The following is a 16,367-nucleotide window of genomic DNA, read 5'->3' as shown; positions in this document are numbered from 1 at the left end:
TCTCCTGGTTGCTAACAAGCTCGGCACTGAACAGCATCAACAGAGGGAGAGATTACTTCAAGTGACATTTTATTATTATATTGTGATTTATGACCTCCTGCTCAGTCAGCACGTTTTATGGGTCGTTTTATTTCGGACATTTGGAAATTTGAATTGATCTAAATGTTTCCTTGTGTGTGAGAGGAGTCTCTACCATCAGCGCTGGCTTTTTGTATGTCTTATATTCCGCTTTTAGATTTGGCAAAATGACTTGTTTTTATTATGAAAAATGCATAAAAATGTACTGATGACGAGCACAATCAGGATCATTTTGGAAAAGCAATGACTCATGTTGTTACCACTTTACTGTATTTTAATGCCATGGTGAGTGATTGAGTTGTAAATTTTGTGATGAAACTGTGTTTTTAATTCAGAGGAGGTTAAAGTGTCAGTGATGATGGTCTTCATACATTCGTGGGCTGATATCCACACTGTAAGAAAATGGTTTTATTCACAGATTGCACTTGTATTACATTCATTTAGATGTCAGTGAAATGATCCGTTCAATCTGCTGCTTGACGTCACAAAGTGTCACTGCATGAGGTTTTATTTCTGCAACAAGTGTATCAAATCCAGGGTAAACTCTTTTAACAGAACGTTCCCGAGGTTAAACCTTGAGGCTGACATGCAGGATTTCATTCATACAGGATGTTGGATTCTTTTGAGTACCTCTTGTTTGATTTTCTTTCTAGTAGCATCAGCTGTAACAAAAAAAAACTTACATTGTGTGTTGGCATATCATATAATACAGTTAATTTCAAAGCTAATCGAACAATTTTTAATCCATTGCTTAATATATGAACAAAATAAAGTTATTCATGTGTGCAACAAGTAATGGTTTTGTTTTTTTTCTGTTGATTTAGTCTGGATTCTCTCGGCCTAGATCAGGAGTGAGGAAACTTTTTTCCTGTCAACGTCGGCTCTCAGGCAGGATCAAACTGTATCAAACTGTATCAAACTGTGTCGTAGTCTGAGACAGTTTGTCTCCCCTCATCTCGTCTGGATACTGTTTTTGTACAGAGACTTTTAAAGGAAGAGTTCGACATTTTGGAAAGTCGCTTTGTCTCGTTGCTGAGAGTTTGATGAGAAGATGAATACAACTCTCAGCTCTGATCATTAAATATGAAGCTACGCTTAGTTGTGCTTAGCTTAGAATAAACTGGACACAGCCGTCTAATGTTCAAGAAACATTTGTGTGAATTACCCAATCATCTTAATTGGTTTATTATTATTATTATTATTATTGTGTGTGGGATGCTGATTGGCTGATTTTGTTTTCTTTCTCTCCTCTACTTTCAGTTTTTGAAGCTAAGATGGACTGATATGAAAGTTGTATAACTCTATAATGTTTAAGCAAAAAGGAAGTGTAGTATATGATAGTAAAATGGTGTCCATAGAATTGTTTCCATAGTGTGACATGCTTTCCCTTTTCATTTTTAGACAAAGCAAACTAATCACTTAAGATGCAAAATCCAAAGTCGAATCTTAATAACATTATATTTACTTAATATTGGTCAGAACATAAAATCATATAAAGACAAGTTTTCAATGCAAAACTATAAGCTCTATTTTACTAATCTAAGCAAATGGCGCAATTGCATTTACTTTTTAAACATGGGCGCAGGATGGGAAAACGACAACCAGCAAGGTCATTTCTCTTTCGCCCGGGCCTTTAGACAAGGCCCTATTTGTTTGATTGGTTATTTGGTCGATCTGGTCACAGAAGAGCAACATGTGTCCATCTGAGGCCTGAGCTTGGTGCCTCTCTCTTCATTCTCTCCATCACAGGTCTGTGGTGCTGAAAGCAGGGTTATTAAAACCCACATGAGGTTTGTCTCTCTTCTGTCCCCGCTGGGCCAGCGCTGCACCCAGAGGCTCAATATACTCTGGTGGTCCACTGTCCTCCTCCTCCTCCTCCTCTTCCTCCTGGATCATCAGCTGATGAGGAAAGAATTAATATTATTAGAAAAAAATTCAAATAAAAGGTTAAAAAATGAGGTGGATTAAAAAATTTAATCTCACCATGTTTGTTTTTATATCCTTTCCGTGAATGTCCATGTCATCATTGTAGTCGAGGGAATTGAGACTTTTGTGAAAAAAGAAATAATCAAATTAATCCTAGAACTCACAGTCAGTATTCTCCTAAAGACAATGTTTCCTTTTTCAAATCATTGTAGAGGTGTTTGGTTTAGCTGCAGGTCACATGACACTGTTGGAGCAGGAACCAGCTCTGTGTCACAACATGCTGCCGTGAGCAGGCTGTGACAAAATGTTGACCTGGAAACCGTCCCAGTAGCTAACCAGAGCAGAGAGAGAGAGGCTGCGTGTCACTGTGAGCCACCGCCTCGTCAAACTGTGGTCACCACGCAAATAACCGCCATCAGCAGATGATGGTGATAAGCACGACAGTCAGGAGGGTCGTCTTTACCTGACTTTGTCCACATCTGAGCTCGCCTCGTCCAAGTCCAGGACCATGGTGAGGTTGAGAACAGGATTGGCTCTGTCAGGGAATAATCGATCAATCAATTAGATTTGTAGAGGGATTTTTGTACAGGATCTGAGGTAACTCATATGTTTTAATCAAAAAGATTGATGACAAAAAGAGTAAAACATCTGCCATATTTCCTATTGATCATTGTTGTCAATTGTTCATATTCCTTTATTATTGAGGTGCTGTTGTCTCCTTACCCCTCCATGGTGTACTTGTTGGTTCCAGGCACCACAGCGCCACCCTTCTGGTTGTCAGACGCCACCATGGACGCGGACTTCATAGCTTTAGCGGCCTTCAGCTTCCTCCTATACCTATAAGAAGCAAGTGGATACATACATTGACACCAAAACTCTCACAATACTTTTAAAAACTATAGGACATGGGTCTTTGCCAGAACAGACAGTATGTTTTTGTCCTGTCTCTAACTTTATTCCCCTATTTCTTACTTTCTCCGAGTGCACATGAGAGAGGTGGTGAGGACCGCCAGCAGGATGATGAGGCCTCCCACCATCCCCAGCAGGATGTACTTCACAGGATCTACGTCTGGTTCGATCACAGGAGCCTGCCCCTGAAACACAAGGAAGAAATCTGTCTTTATTATGTTGTTGTCTGTAGACCTATGAGGCTTCAATTAGACCTGCATAATCACATAATCAAATAAAAACATTCTATAATTATCATTGTTTCTTCCTTATTTGTGAATAATCAAATTCAATATAGTTATCTGACATCTTGAACTTTTGCAGTAAACTCATATATTTTGATTATTTTTTCCAATATATTAAAATATAGTCAGAATTCAGATGTGCAGTGTAAGAAGGGGTGGAGACATATTACATCTCCAGATACAACGAGAAGGTTGTTTATCATCAGTCCTCTTATAAACGATCACAATTGGAGCCTGGACATTTCAGATCATTCGATACCACATATGCCCTGTTGTAACCTAAGGTCCTCAGTGAAGGCCCTGCTCTTCATTCAACGGTCCCACCTGAGGACCAGAGGTGACTGGGCCTTTTCTGTCAGGGCTTCCACTCTTTGGAACAATCTTCCTGAGGAGATTTGTCTGATTTAAATCTAACTTAAAGACACATTTTTGTAGGTGTGCCTTGGTCTAGTTACCATTGATGATTTTATGTTTCAGACTGTACCTTAAAGAGAGTACAACAAGCTCACATCAAATGTATTCAATTTATTAATTAGAATAACTTAATTTTTTCCTTACAATGTATCTGAGACCAAGGTCCGCCAGTACAGGATAATACTCAGGAACAGAGACCATCCTCTCCACTTCAGTAGAGGTGAGAGCAGTCCCGTTGGAGAAGACGAAATAAACCACCATCACAGTGATAGTTGAAGCTCTGAGGGGAGAAAACACTCAAACACTGAACTTGAATCAACAGTTTTAGATTTTCAAATCTAAAATCCTTATCATCAGCGACCAACATTAAATAAGTGAGCCTCCATAATATGACTGTTTTCAGACAAACTTGCCCCACCTAGTGGACAAAAACTGAACGTCGACGAGAAGAGTTTCTGTCAACACCAGCCAGTGTTTTGACTGTAGAATATATTCTGATGTCAAGTTAGTGTTAAACTTGCCTGGATATTTCACCAGTTTCAGGCCTGATTGCAACAACTTCAACAGCAGTCTTGGTGGCAGCAGTGAGCGACCTGGACATGTAGAGATCAGAGAAAATACTCAGTCATTAATGAGAACAGAATTAAGTTCTCCATCATCAGTTTTAATCTCTTTTTAAAACACACTATGTCCTGAAGAAATCTTTACCAGATAATTTTATCACGATCCTGTTCAACTTCCTCTACAGTTCTTGTAAACTGAAGTTCGACTTTATACGATTCGTCAACTGTGAAAATCTGCAATATGAAAACAGTATAAATACAGGCTGCAGTTTTTTGTCACTCACATTGGTGCTTTCAAAGATAGATGAGCTAAAGCCTCATTTAATTTCATTGGCTCACCTCCAGTACGGTTCTGCTGGAGAGGCCACCAGTATCAGTTGCAGTCACCGTTACTAAATATTTCCCCTTCAGTGACATGTCTAGTCCCTCAGTAGTTCTGTGGAATGTTGAAGAAATCATAAGAGCAGTAATAGACACAGACACCAAGTACAGACACATAAAAGGCCTCATATCCTTCTTCCTTATTGTTTTCTGACTTTTTGTGGGTTGTTTGTGTTGTTTCACTTTATTAAGGGTTAAGGGAAGCTACAAAATTCTGTTTCTGTTGGTCTTTTTTATCTCACTCATTGTGTCACCTCTGGCTGTTTTGTTTCTGTTCTCAAAACTGGTGATCACTTCTTCAAACGTGAAAAAAACTACTAAAAAAATAACATGCCTCCATACTGCTCCTGTGGTGTCATCCTCCTCTGGAGCCACGTTTATGTTCATGCACAAGCCCTTTTTATCTGTCTCTCTTTTTCAGCTTCTCCTTTCAATATTAACAGTCACTTCAAATCCAACTCTAACACACTCACACATGCACCAAAAGTTGTAAGAACAACCACATACATGTTTAGAGCTGAATGATTTGTACTAACTAGTATGATGCTGATGGATTATTGTTTACTCACTGAATAATCCCAACATAAATATCCTTCTGTTGTGTGGTGATGGCCTCAAACAGCATCCTCATGTTACTTGTGTGATTGGTGGTGTCTTCGAACTGGACATTTGTTACTTTAAAGTCAATCTGCCTGTTAACTCCAGAGTCAAGATCTGTAGCCTGAGAGCAGTGTGAGATACAAGCAAGAAAGCCTGGACGTCATTTTTATGTATGTTATAACAGGCTGAAATCATGTTAGTTCTTTTTTCCTCTTTCATACTCACAGTGACACCTGCAACTGACGTCCCTTTGCTTGCACTTTCAGACACCACAACTAAAGAGGGGAAAGAAGGGGTATTAGAACAAAGGATACCTTTGTTTATAATTGTGGGTGTGTAATTAAATGAGACTCGATCTGGTAGATCACCTCCGCTGGCTACAATGCAATCTGATTGGGCAACTGCAACAGTCAATGAAATGTCCTCTACAAGAACTTTTCATCTCCAATTAAAGGCTCAAATAATTGTCTTCACTAAGATAATACTTCTGTGTTAGAAGCCTGGTTGGACCAACAAACTGGTTCACTGGCATGGTGGTCTGTATTTAAATAGCGCTCTTAGTCTTAATGACCACTCAAAGCACTTTACAGAACAGGTTATTGCAGTTCATACATTCACACACACATTCATACAGTGCATCTATGGACTGCACTTTTTCTATGAGGGGCAATTTGGGGTTCAATATCTTGCCCAAGGACACTTCTACATGCAGATGGGGAAGACTGGGATTCAACCAACGCCCCTCTGGTTGTAGGACGACCACTCTCCTCCCTCAGCCACAGAGAAGAAGCACTTTGTAGTCGGCAGGACTGTGTGTTTGTACCGGGAGGAATGTTATTGTGGGGACACACACCGGCAGGCCATGCTCAGCACGACAGCACCCACATTTATATACATAGCGCCCAGGTTGAAAATGCCAGAATTCCCCTTTAAGGAGTCACAAGTGGAAAAAAATACGAACCAAATACAGACTCTGAGGGAAGGAATTCTGGAGCGTTGTCATTGATGTCCTCAATGTTGATCACCATTTTTTCTGAAACAGATCAAATTAAAGCACAGTGTGTGTTTGATGATTTTATGCCTGTACTATGCTTTTACTGCTTTGATTTGATTGTCTTATCTCCAGCCCCAGTTCTGACCTGTTTTAACACTGTTGTTTTCTCCCTTCTCAGTGAACTCGTCCAACACCTGGGCCTCTATCACCACCTGGTCACACTGTTCATAGTCCACTCTGTACGACAGGTTGAGTCTGACTTCCCCCGTTGGATCGAGGATAAACCAGCCGCAGGGTATTAGAGAGCCGTTGCATCTGCAATTCATGGATTCCAGTTCATAAACCAGTGAGTGGTTTCCGTCTTTGTCCTGGCCTGTGAAACTCCCAATGACCCCACTGACGGTGGTGTTCTCCTTCACCGTCACAGGCGCCGTCGGCGTGAACTCAGGCCTCTCGTCGTTCACGTCCAGCACGTTCACCTCCACTATCGTTACAGCTTTCTTCTGCTCAAGATCTGTTGCCTCTACCCTCAGTCTGAATTGCTTACGAGCACTCTCATAGTCCAATTCAATGTCCGGGTCCACGGTGATGTTCCCCCTGTAGCCCCTCTTGTCTGCAAAGGTGCGAATGATGAAGCTGCCGAAGCTTCCGTCGATTATGCTGAAAGAAATGCGATTGAAGTCTGTGGTTTGGTCCAAATCCTCAGCATAGACAAAGCCAACATATGCACCTGATTTTAATGGAAAGAAATACAATTAAAATCAGGCCACACAATGCTGAACACCTGAAATCCATTTGCAAACTTTAACACTCACCTCGTTCTCCTTCTTTAACAGAGAAGTTATAAGAGGAGGGATTGAATTGTGGAACATTATCATTGATGTCCTGCATGAAAAGAAAACACTAATAGTTATCAACTTCACCAGGGAGTGGCAGCATCAGTAGCATCACAGCACCAGAGTCTTAATATACATTTCTGAAGTCTCACCTCTACATTGATAATAACTGTGACCACAGAGGACAATGGAGGACTTCCTTTGTCAGTAGCAGTTACGTTGAGTTCAATCCTCCCATTCAGCTTCGGGTCCAGTGCCTCTCGATCCAGTTTGCCCTTGTTTTTTAACACGCCGGTGATTGGGTTGATGGTGAAGTTGTTACTGTACTTGCTCTGCATAATTCCATACACGATTTGGCTGTTTTCTGTATCAGCATCATCTCCATCAGTTGCCTTTCCAAATGAGAAACATTAGAGAAAACATTTAGGAAATAATGTGTTTTATGTAATGTTGCTACTAATGTAATGTAAACTGCATTCCTGGAAACATGTGGACACCCTAAAAAAACATTTGTCTGTGACTTGAAAATATTAAATCCCAAACTATGACCATTCATTTGCTGCTATGACACCATTCATTCCTCTTGGTGTCTGTATAGGAATACTGTGATAAAGTGATCAAATAATATCTTTAACTTGTCTGTTGGAGCCTGCAGGTGGCTGCTGGGGTGGTGGGGAGCTGACAGGTAGTGATACTGATGCAAGGCAGAGGCATCCACAAGCAAAGAGATGGATGGTAAATCATTGCTGTTTAAATACACCACCAAATTGAGAGGGTGTGCAATGACAGACAATCGTAGAGGCAGTTTGAGTTGACTGCCTGAATATTTAAAAAAAAAAATTTTTTACTTGGATCTGCACCAAATTTCACACACTCATGAGTATCATATTTTCTTCATCAAGATCTACAAATTATTCTCCAGTGCCAGCACGGCACCAACACCAAAAGGATAGGAATACCTACTGTTGTCTTATCATTCTGTCACTGTTACCTCAATCTTAATTTCAAGCTGTCCACCCTCCTCCACAAACACCAGGTAGGAGTCTCGGTTGAAGACGGGATTCTGGTCATTGATATCGGTCACAGTGATCTCCAGCACTGTGGTGCCAGGCTTTTCATCTATGTCTCTGGCCTCCAGAGTCGCTGAATACAGAGATCTGACCTCGCGATCCAACAGAGTCGTGTTTTTCACATATATTGTGCCCGTTTTTGGCTCCACGTCAAAATACAGTCGTCTGGCAACACAGATACAGACAGATGCATTCGGTGGTGTTGTGTCAGGGAGCATGAAAACAAAATATGCAGACAAAAGCTGCACTCAAATACCCAATAAAATATAGTTTGGTTTGAGTGTAGACATACATGCTCTCTGGAAGAAGTCTGTAGGTGATGTTGCCTTGATCCATTGTGTCAGGATCCTCTGCCTGGGAAAAAAAATAATGTGAGTGCATCTGAGAGTTTCTTACACAGTCTGAGTGAGAAAATAAGACAAGTTTAAGACATACAGTGATTGTGGCCACTATCGTCCCAACAGGAGAGTGCTCAGACACATTCAGCTTATATGTGTCGTGTGGGAATATGGGGCTGTTGTCATTGGTGTCCTTGATGTTAATAGTAACTGTAGCAGTGGAGCGGTAGCTGGGTTCATCCTCATCTATGGCAACCACCTGTACACATGGTGACACCCACACATTAACACCTTAGACTGGTCAAAACACAATTATGAGAACATGTCACAGCCTGTTTTGAACTCATACCTGCAGAACCATTTGCTGTTTATCTTCAAAGTCCAGCAGTTTGGGCTGCTTGACCAGGAGCTGTATGATACTATCTGCTGACGTATATTGAGGTTCCACAGAAAACACGTCCTTGTCAGTTCCCTCCAGGATTAGTTTTATGCGGGAAATCTGTGAAATTCCAACAGAGATTATTCATGCGCCATCATGAATGTGACTCTTTTGGTTTTAAATGTCATAATTTCTTACCTTATCGAGGTCTTTGACCGTCATGTTGATCGATATAGATCCCAGCGAGTGCTCAAAGACGTCTCCTGTGAAGTGGCTCGCTGTCACACAGGAGGCTGCGTCTCCTGAGTCTCCACACTTATAAAACTTAGGCTTGTTGTCATTGAGATCAATGATGTTGATCAGTACATTTGCTGTGGCGCTGGCTTGTGACCCATGGATGTTTGGTTTAGACTCGGTGGCCTAAAACATAACACAGAATAATCATTTTACTTTCTCAACTCAGCTAAAATATATTTTCTACCTTGTGTCTAATTTTTGTAACATATCACTGGCACCATTGAGAGGCTGTATGTTGCATTTTCCTCCTCCCACACATGAATTTGGAGTGAAAAAAAAACTCAACCTCAGCAAATATTTGCATAAAATCACATATTGTTTTCTGGGAGAGTTCACGACACCATGCTTGAAATGGTTTTGTGACTGAGAGGAGATTCTGCTTCTGTCATAATTTCAGTCAATTTAACTTAGATTCAGGAGCAAAGATCGCACCTTCTTCACAAATGACTTGTCTGCCTCCTCATCTCCTCCTCTCTCATCAGGAACCAGGCAGAGGGGATGACAAAGCTGCGAAGGCTCGTCAAGATGTCTGCTTGTAATGCAATTTGGAGGAATTATTGATCGTTTATAAAGATGGATGGCATGACAGCTCCGGGGCTAAAGTGAAGCTAGAGCCTCTTCATTACAAACTGGTGATTAACTGCATTTTTAGGTTTAAATTCAGCCTCCTCCATGTTAGCGGATGGGACATGGACCAAACAAATAATATGCTATATAAAATATACAATAATATGTCATTATACACATAAAATGCTTTTTTCTCAAAGATGTTTTCTGTAATTTTAGGTGTTTCTTAGCACACTGATGTTTGTCCAAATGTGAATTTTTCTGCTAAGTTTGGTTTTAATTTCTAATTTGATGATATAAAAACAAAGCCAAATGTGGCTGTGGCTGCTGCACAGGACCCAGCCAGCAGCAGCTCTGAAAATCCCCTGACAGTCTCCATGTTGTTTTTTCTATTGCTGTGGTTAGTGCAAGTAGGACCTTTGTAGACGGTATTAAAGTGGAGCCTGGGAGTAGTACTCGTTAAAATGTTCCCATTCTGGTTTTCTCCCAGCTGCAGCTTCAACATCTTATCTTGACATTTCAGGAAATATACTTTGTCACTTCCTTGCCAAAAGTCAGATAAGAAGCTCTGCCACCAACTCCTATGGTCACTGATTAACATGGTGTATCTCATTTCTTTAAATAAACAGAAAAACACAGTGTTGTGTCGTTGCCATGAGAAGAAGCTTGTAATTGGAGGATTTTAAGGCTGATTGGCTGTGAGCTTTATGTTTATTATACTAGAATGAGAGTGGTTTCAATCCTTTCATCAAATCCAGTATGAAACTAGAAAAAAATATATATTCCATGATGTTGAACTATTCCTTCAATTGTTATACAAAATGTTAAATTAACAATTATTACACTCAATATTATTACTATGTATATTTACAGTACCTTTACAGTCAGGCTAACAGTATCACCAACATGTTCTCTGTCAATTGGTGACATAACAGATATGACGCCATTGTCTCTTGAGATTTTAAACAGGCCAGCTTCTGTGGAATCTGTCAAACAATGTGAACAAAAAAGACAAAATCATTTCTCACATGCTCGCTCTCACTGCAAACAATACACTGTTTTTATTTTTGTGTAGGTTGTTGAAGCTCACTTATAATGCTGTAGTGGATAACATCATTGATTCCTATGTCTTGGTCCATGGCAGTCACTTTAAACACAGACGTGTCCTGTCAGAGAAAAACAAATGTTTTTCTTAAAGTAGCTGAAAGTCTCTTATTTACACACAAACTATGGACTGTCCGTGACACAAACAATGTGGAGGCTTTGTGTCTTATCACATCATGATTTGCAGTGAGGAAAAAAAGAAAATACATTTAAGGGGAGATATTATATATATTATATTTAGATTGTCTGCTTTGATTGGCCAGCTGGCCCACTCTGTTGTGATTGGTCAACCACTTCCAAATTCCCCTGGCTTTGTTAGGGGCCTGCCAGAATAGCTGTAGCCAATACTATATCATGTGACATCACAATACCCAGGAAGTTGCTTCCTGAGCAGTGTTTTTTGTGGGAGACAGGAGCTCCCTTTGGTACAGACTTTGGACTTGTTTAACTTTTACTTACACAAAAAACTAGACACATACTGGAGGAAAGGGAAAACCTGAAAAGGCGTAATATGTCTCCTTAAAAAAGATACAAGGTTACATGGCTTTATGTACATTTGTTTCCTTTTTAGCGGAATGGTGAAATGCACTGAATAGAATATTGTCAATAAAACCTTCATTCACCCTGCATGCACCCTGAATAAACTTCATGAGCACTCACCACCGGTGAGTTCTCCTCAACTCTCCCTATGTAGGGAACACCGAGGAATTGTGGGTCGAGATCTGCAACGTCCTCAACCGCAATGAAGGAATATACAACACTGGAGAAATAGTTTGTTTCATTATAATGACACTGGCCCCCACCATCCTGAAATTAAACACACAAAGGGATTGAAACTCAAAAATTGTTAGGCAGCATGTAATAGAAAATAAGCATGATGGTGAAAAACAGTGAATTTAATTGTGGGAGCATGGAGGCATGACTGAAGCACAAATAAATAAATAACAAATAAATCAAGCTATACATGGAGCACTATGCTCCTCAGACTGATGTTAGATAATAAAATGAATACATAATCTTAAAAATAAGACCTGTTCCCGAATCTACAATTTCTTACAATATATATTTGTTGCATTGTATCATTAGAAGCTTGATGCCACTCTCTGATATATTTCTGTGTAGCATGAAGCTACAGTCAGGAGATGGTTAGCTTAGCTTGGCATAAAGACTGGAAACAGTCATCACCTAGGTTAAGAGAAGAGATGCTTTGTTTCATCAAGGATAAATATATATATAACAAAAACCAACTCAGCTGTAAGCACAATACTTACTGTTGCCTTGATCTCAAGACGATAGAAAGTGCTTAGTGAAGTATAATTCAGAGGTCCTGCTAATTTGACATCACCAGTTGTGGCTATGATGCTGAACACACTGGATCCTTCATTTGGAGTAACCTAGAAAAAATAGTGCACTTAAACCTTTCGTAATGTTTATGGTACATCAAAATATAATATCAATAAAGGACTTTATTGAGGAATCTCACTTGAACAATGCTGTAATGAACAACTCCAGCAGCTCCAGTGTCTGCATCAGTAGCATGAACTCTAAACAAAACTGTGCCTACAGTGGTATTCTGATGAAAATAGACAATAAAAAATCAAATTAAACACAGGAATGTCTCTCAGCATTAAGTGAAAGCTAATTCTTACATCATGATGGATTGTTGTTTTTTAAACATATTTTATATAGAAAAATGTTAAGAGAACTATTGACACAGAGATTTGACTTACTTCTGGAATCTCATCATCATATGAAGCCTCCTGGAATAGGGGTTTGTTGTCATTGGCCTCATCCAATATTATATATATTTCTTGTGGGGTCTGGAAGACAATGCATAATCCAATCATTGAATACAAAGAACAAAACTAATATGAAACAGATGATTGACACTAATGTCACTTACACTGTTGGAACCATCAGAGACAAGAACATCAAGAGGCATTACTTCAGTAATCTATAACAAAGTAAATTTAAAAACAAATATATAAGATGATAGAACAAATACACACAAAATAAAATTAAGTTGTTGATCATGGACGGATATCTCCTTCTATCCTGCAATACCTCTCTGTCTAGCGGCCGTTTGATTGTTACGATCCCAGTGTGTTTGCCCACATTGAAGTATTCAGCATTTGGCCCGGAGAGTGAATAAGTCAGATTATTATTTTCTGTGTCTGATGCTTTTATAGTAAACGCGTAGCCACCTGTAAAAAAAAAACATTGGTGGAAAGTATAAAGATGTGCAGTATTTTGTGAGGCATAATATCACAAAAGTGAAATAATAGCAGTTCTCAATATTTCTCACACACTATACCTATGGGGATGTCTTCACACACATTGTAAAAGGAATATTCGATTCTAGGACTGGTATTAGCTGCAGAAACACAGTATATGAGTGTTAGGTAGAGATGTAAATAGGTACATAATGATAAAAATTGAAAAAAAGAACATCACCAGTCACCATATGTTAAGCTGATGAGGCACAAGAGTAGAATACTTCCTGTGATCCCCTCCATGACTGAAAATGAAAAGAAAAAGAAATCTTAAAAGCAAAATAGTTAGATAGTGACCACAATGACAGTGACCATATTGGAAATGTTTACCTTGTGCACCATAATTACTTGTGCATATTAAATCATAACCAGAAGTGTCAGGTAAACAAAAAAAGTTGTGAGAGATGAAAGATGTCAGCAAATCTAAAAGTGAAACATACCACTGAGCTGGTAGCGCTTGATGAGAAGTCAGACATAGACCAAAGTCATTCATGCACTGGGGACCAGGAATAGCTGTACAAAAATTGGATCCAATAATTTTGGAGATATTTCAGTCCACCCCAAGTGAGTAATTGAGAGACCAACACAGCCATCATCTAATAATTTAACCTGTCAAATATGAGGTTTCAGCCCTTTCTCATACCATTGTACTGTTTTTCATGGTGTATTCCCCTGGAAATAACTCTAACAACATTCAAATCATTTTATGATGTAAGATGCAAACAGACAGATTGCTATTACTGGTATCACACGCTGTCATTTCTGTGGGTTGAAGTTTGACAGTATATTGCACTTTTGACAACACCCAGATTAGTAGCACCATAGCTATGATGTGACATCACTGAATAGATAATATGTTGGAAAGTTTCATTTACAGAGAAAGAAGAGCAGTGTCAGCTTTACGCACTGATTGAATCTTTAACACTAATAAAGTTAGAGGTTCACTAAAAAGCATAGATTGTTAGTTGGGGATTCACAATACATAAAATTATATTGAAGTAAGCAAGAACTTGAACAGCAAATAATTTTGATAAAACGTGAACATGAAAAAAACAAGTGAAAGAGATTTTTGAGGATTACAAATTTCATTACTTGAAAAGCCCCTGAAACATTTCAAATTACAGTTGAAGTAAATGTGTCCTACTCTTGTAGCGAATATTAACAGATCAAAATCAAGGTGGATATTTTACAGTCATATGTAAATGTTAATTCATTGATTTTGTCATTTAAGGATTAAAGTATCCCTATGAATTAGTATTTTTGTGAATGTTTAAAGCTATTTCAAGCTGTTCAAATGTCTGCCAACATTAATTCCGCTGTTTCTACCTGGTGTAATTAAAGTTGCAATCCAAACACTTCGATGAATTTGGATGTTTTGAGTATCAGTTTTTAATAAATATGAGAATAAACAAATTTTAATGCTTTAATTTCTGAGGTATAATCACTTTGGTAGCTCTGCGCTTCTATAGTATATACTATATCCTATGTAATACAGTTTTTACCACACCAGATTTAAGTCACACATATATTCCCTGTCTATCCAATATCAGCACATTTTACATTAGTTCTCTTTGTGATCCTCACAGAAATGTGCTGACTCCAAAACAACAATGACACTCAAAAAGCATGAATCAAATATAAAATGAAGCAGTCAGACTTACCAGACGACATTCAGAGAGAAGCTTCTCTTTCACTGATGTCTAAATGAGACCTTTGGCTCTTGTTCATCCCAGTGATTACCGTCACACTGTCGTAAATATAAATGATTAACACATACACGTACGCGCTGGCAATAATCCGGACACTTAACCTCTTCCTTGTGTTTGCTTGCTGAACAAAATTCGCAAAAGTATCTTACTAAGGGCAAAAAGATAAATTGATCAACTTTGCAAAATATCCACCTGTTGTAAGCCTTCACACATGGACACATTATGACTGTTTATAGTACTAACAGATAGGTCCAGTGCAGCAAGCTCCTCTCCCCATCATTGTCTGGTCAGCCCACTGGGGATACAGGGCATCGTGCCATACTGGGTCACCAGTGTCCATACCAGAGCCCCAGGAGCATGTGAACTGACCTCTCTGAATGGCTGCCTCTGTTGTCCATGGTAACAACAGTCTATTTGCCTCGATTGAGAAAAAACGGTGTGTCCATGCGGCCTTTGTAAAGTGTGTCTCATCAGCAGCCTTCATTGGACAGATGCCTTGTTCAGATTTGTGCACCTCCCTAATGAGCCCCCACAGCCCCCACCCCCCATCCCCTGTCCTTCTAATTAAAGGGCCTTACACAAATGATAATCTACCCATTTGCTTCATTCATAATCAGACATTTACCTCAAAGCAAAAGCGCAAAACTCCCCCTCTTTATGCTGACCAGTGAATTTATTTTAAGACTTGACAAAACACAGTTTAAAAACCTTACATGTACATGTACACTGAATAATCAGGGACAACAAAATGGTAACACAAGCATGCTAACATGCTCACAAAGACAATGCTTATGTGATAATTACCATGGTTACTATCTTAGTTCGGCATGGTATCATAACTAGCATTAGCTAATTAGCACAATAATAAAAAGATCATTCCAAGTCGACTCTCTCTGTATATTGATGACTGATATCCCAGGAATCTGGTGGTTAATCTTATCCAATTAGACTTTGGTTGATAACTTACCACATGAAAACAACACCAGCACTGCTGACTCTTCATTGGGTGGAACATAATAAAACAATACCAAAACATTTTTAGTGCACAAAATAAAATTAAAAATCGAGAGTGTTGTCTTACATAGACAAGATGATAAGAAGTAACAACGCACACAAGCTTGCAACACAACAAACATGATTTTGTAAAGAGAATGACAGATTTAAATAATGTAATAAAAATGTACCAAAGTAAATGAATAACTAATAATGTATTTTTAAACATATTTTCTTTCTATTCTGTTGAACTCTGGATATTTTCCATTCCAGTTCACAAATGTGTTGTTCATATCATTCCTTGTGGAAGAATTAGTGTACCGTCAATTAATTTACTTTGGATTGAAGCCATATGTATTTTTGGCCTTTCTCTGTGTGTACACATTTTCTTATGTCTAAGAACTAGTCAAAACAAGCACAGCACATACAGATAGTAGGAACAGAGCTTTAGATCATGCTTGGCTTCTGAATTCTACATTAATGGAGGAACAACAGCATAAGCTGCTGGGCAGTCACTCTCCTCCCACTTCAGTCCACCCAGTAGGGGTAGGTCTTCTTCTGCCCTGATTGGACAATTTGATGCAGTCTGATGATTCAGATCAGTTTAAGCTTGTGTAAAAGCTAAAACTGATCTGAACCGGTCCTGGCATAG

At 39.1% G+C, this 16,367-nt stretch overlaps 1 protein-coding gene across 5 annotated transcripts; it reads right to left on the bottom strand.

Moving 5' to 3' along the window:
- Nucleotides 1-1,517: 1,517 nt before the first annotated feature.
- On the bottom strand, nucleotides 1,518-15,011 carry cdhr2 (cadherin related family member 2). 5 transcript variants are annotated; one of them, XM_069531405.1, is made up of 33 exons: nucleotides 14,915-15,011; nucleotides 14,675-14,760; nucleotides 13,454-13,526; nucleotides 13,202-13,258; nucleotides 13,055-13,114; nucleotides 12,805-12,944; nucleotides 12,644-12,694; nucleotides 12,471-12,560; nucleotides 12,224-12,313; nucleotides 12,012-12,134; nucleotides 11,401-11,547; nucleotides 10,727-10,802; nucleotides 10,513-10,622; nucleotides 8,971-9,192; nucleotides 8,743-8,892; nucleotides 8,491-8,652; nucleotides 8,348-8,409; nucleotides 7,977-8,220; nucleotides 7,138-7,377; nucleotides 6,965-7,034; nucleotides 6,295-6,879; nucleotides 6,117-6,188; nucleotides 5,381-5,430; nucleotides 5,125-5,276; nucleotides 4,514-4,610; nucleotides 4,320-4,408; nucleotides 4,133-4,204; nucleotides 3,756-3,891; nucleotides 2,977-3,098; nucleotides 2,728-2,841; nucleotides 2,468-2,539; nucleotides 2,062-2,125; nucleotides 1,518-1,977 (listed from the first exon to the last, which is right to left on the bottom strand). In XM_069531405.1, the coding sequence occupies exons 4-33, from the start codon at nucleotides 13,254-13,256 to the stop codon at nucleotides 1,822-1,824; spliced, it is 3,873 nt and encodes a 1,290-aa protein (XP_069387506.1). In that variant the 5' UTR covers nucleotides 13,257-13,258; nucleotides 13,454-13,526; nucleotides 14,675-14,760; nucleotides 14,915-15,011; the 3' UTR covers nucleotides 1,518-1,821. The 5 variants fall into 5 exon arrangements, with proteins under 5 accessions (XP_069387506.1, XP_069387504.1, XP_069387505.1 ...); XM_069531403.1 differs by lacking the exon at nucleotides 13,454-13,526; XM_069531404.1 differs by lacking the exon at nucleotides 14,915-15,011 and having other exon boundaries at nucleotides 14,675-14,815.
- Between the last annotated feature and the right edge of the window lie 1,356 nt (nucleotides 15,012-16,367).

The sequence above is a fragment of the Paralichthys olivaceus genome, chromosome 9 (assembly GCF_024713975.1).
Source record: "Paralichthys olivaceus isolate ysfri-2021 chromosome 9, ASM2471397v2, whole genome shotgun sequence".
Classification (NCBI taxonomy): Eukaryota; Metazoa; Chordata; class Actinopteri; order Pleuronectiformes; family Paralichthyidae; genus Paralichthys; species Paralichthys olivaceus.
Note: the sequence above shows the minus strand (reverse complement) of the source record. Positions and strands in the feature narration are given on the sequence as shown.

Bases quoted from the DNA above. Each gene is read 5' to 3' on its own strand.
- cdhr2 (XM_069531403.1), bottom strand. The intron at 2,540-2,727 runs GTAAGGAGACAA...ATTCCCTGACAG, and splicing joins AACAAGTACACCATGGAGGG to AGCCAATCCTGTTCTCAACC. The intron at 1,978-2,061 runs GTGAGATTAAAT...TTTCCTCATCAG, and splicing joins AGGATATAAAAACAAACATG to CTGATGATCCAGGAGGAAGA.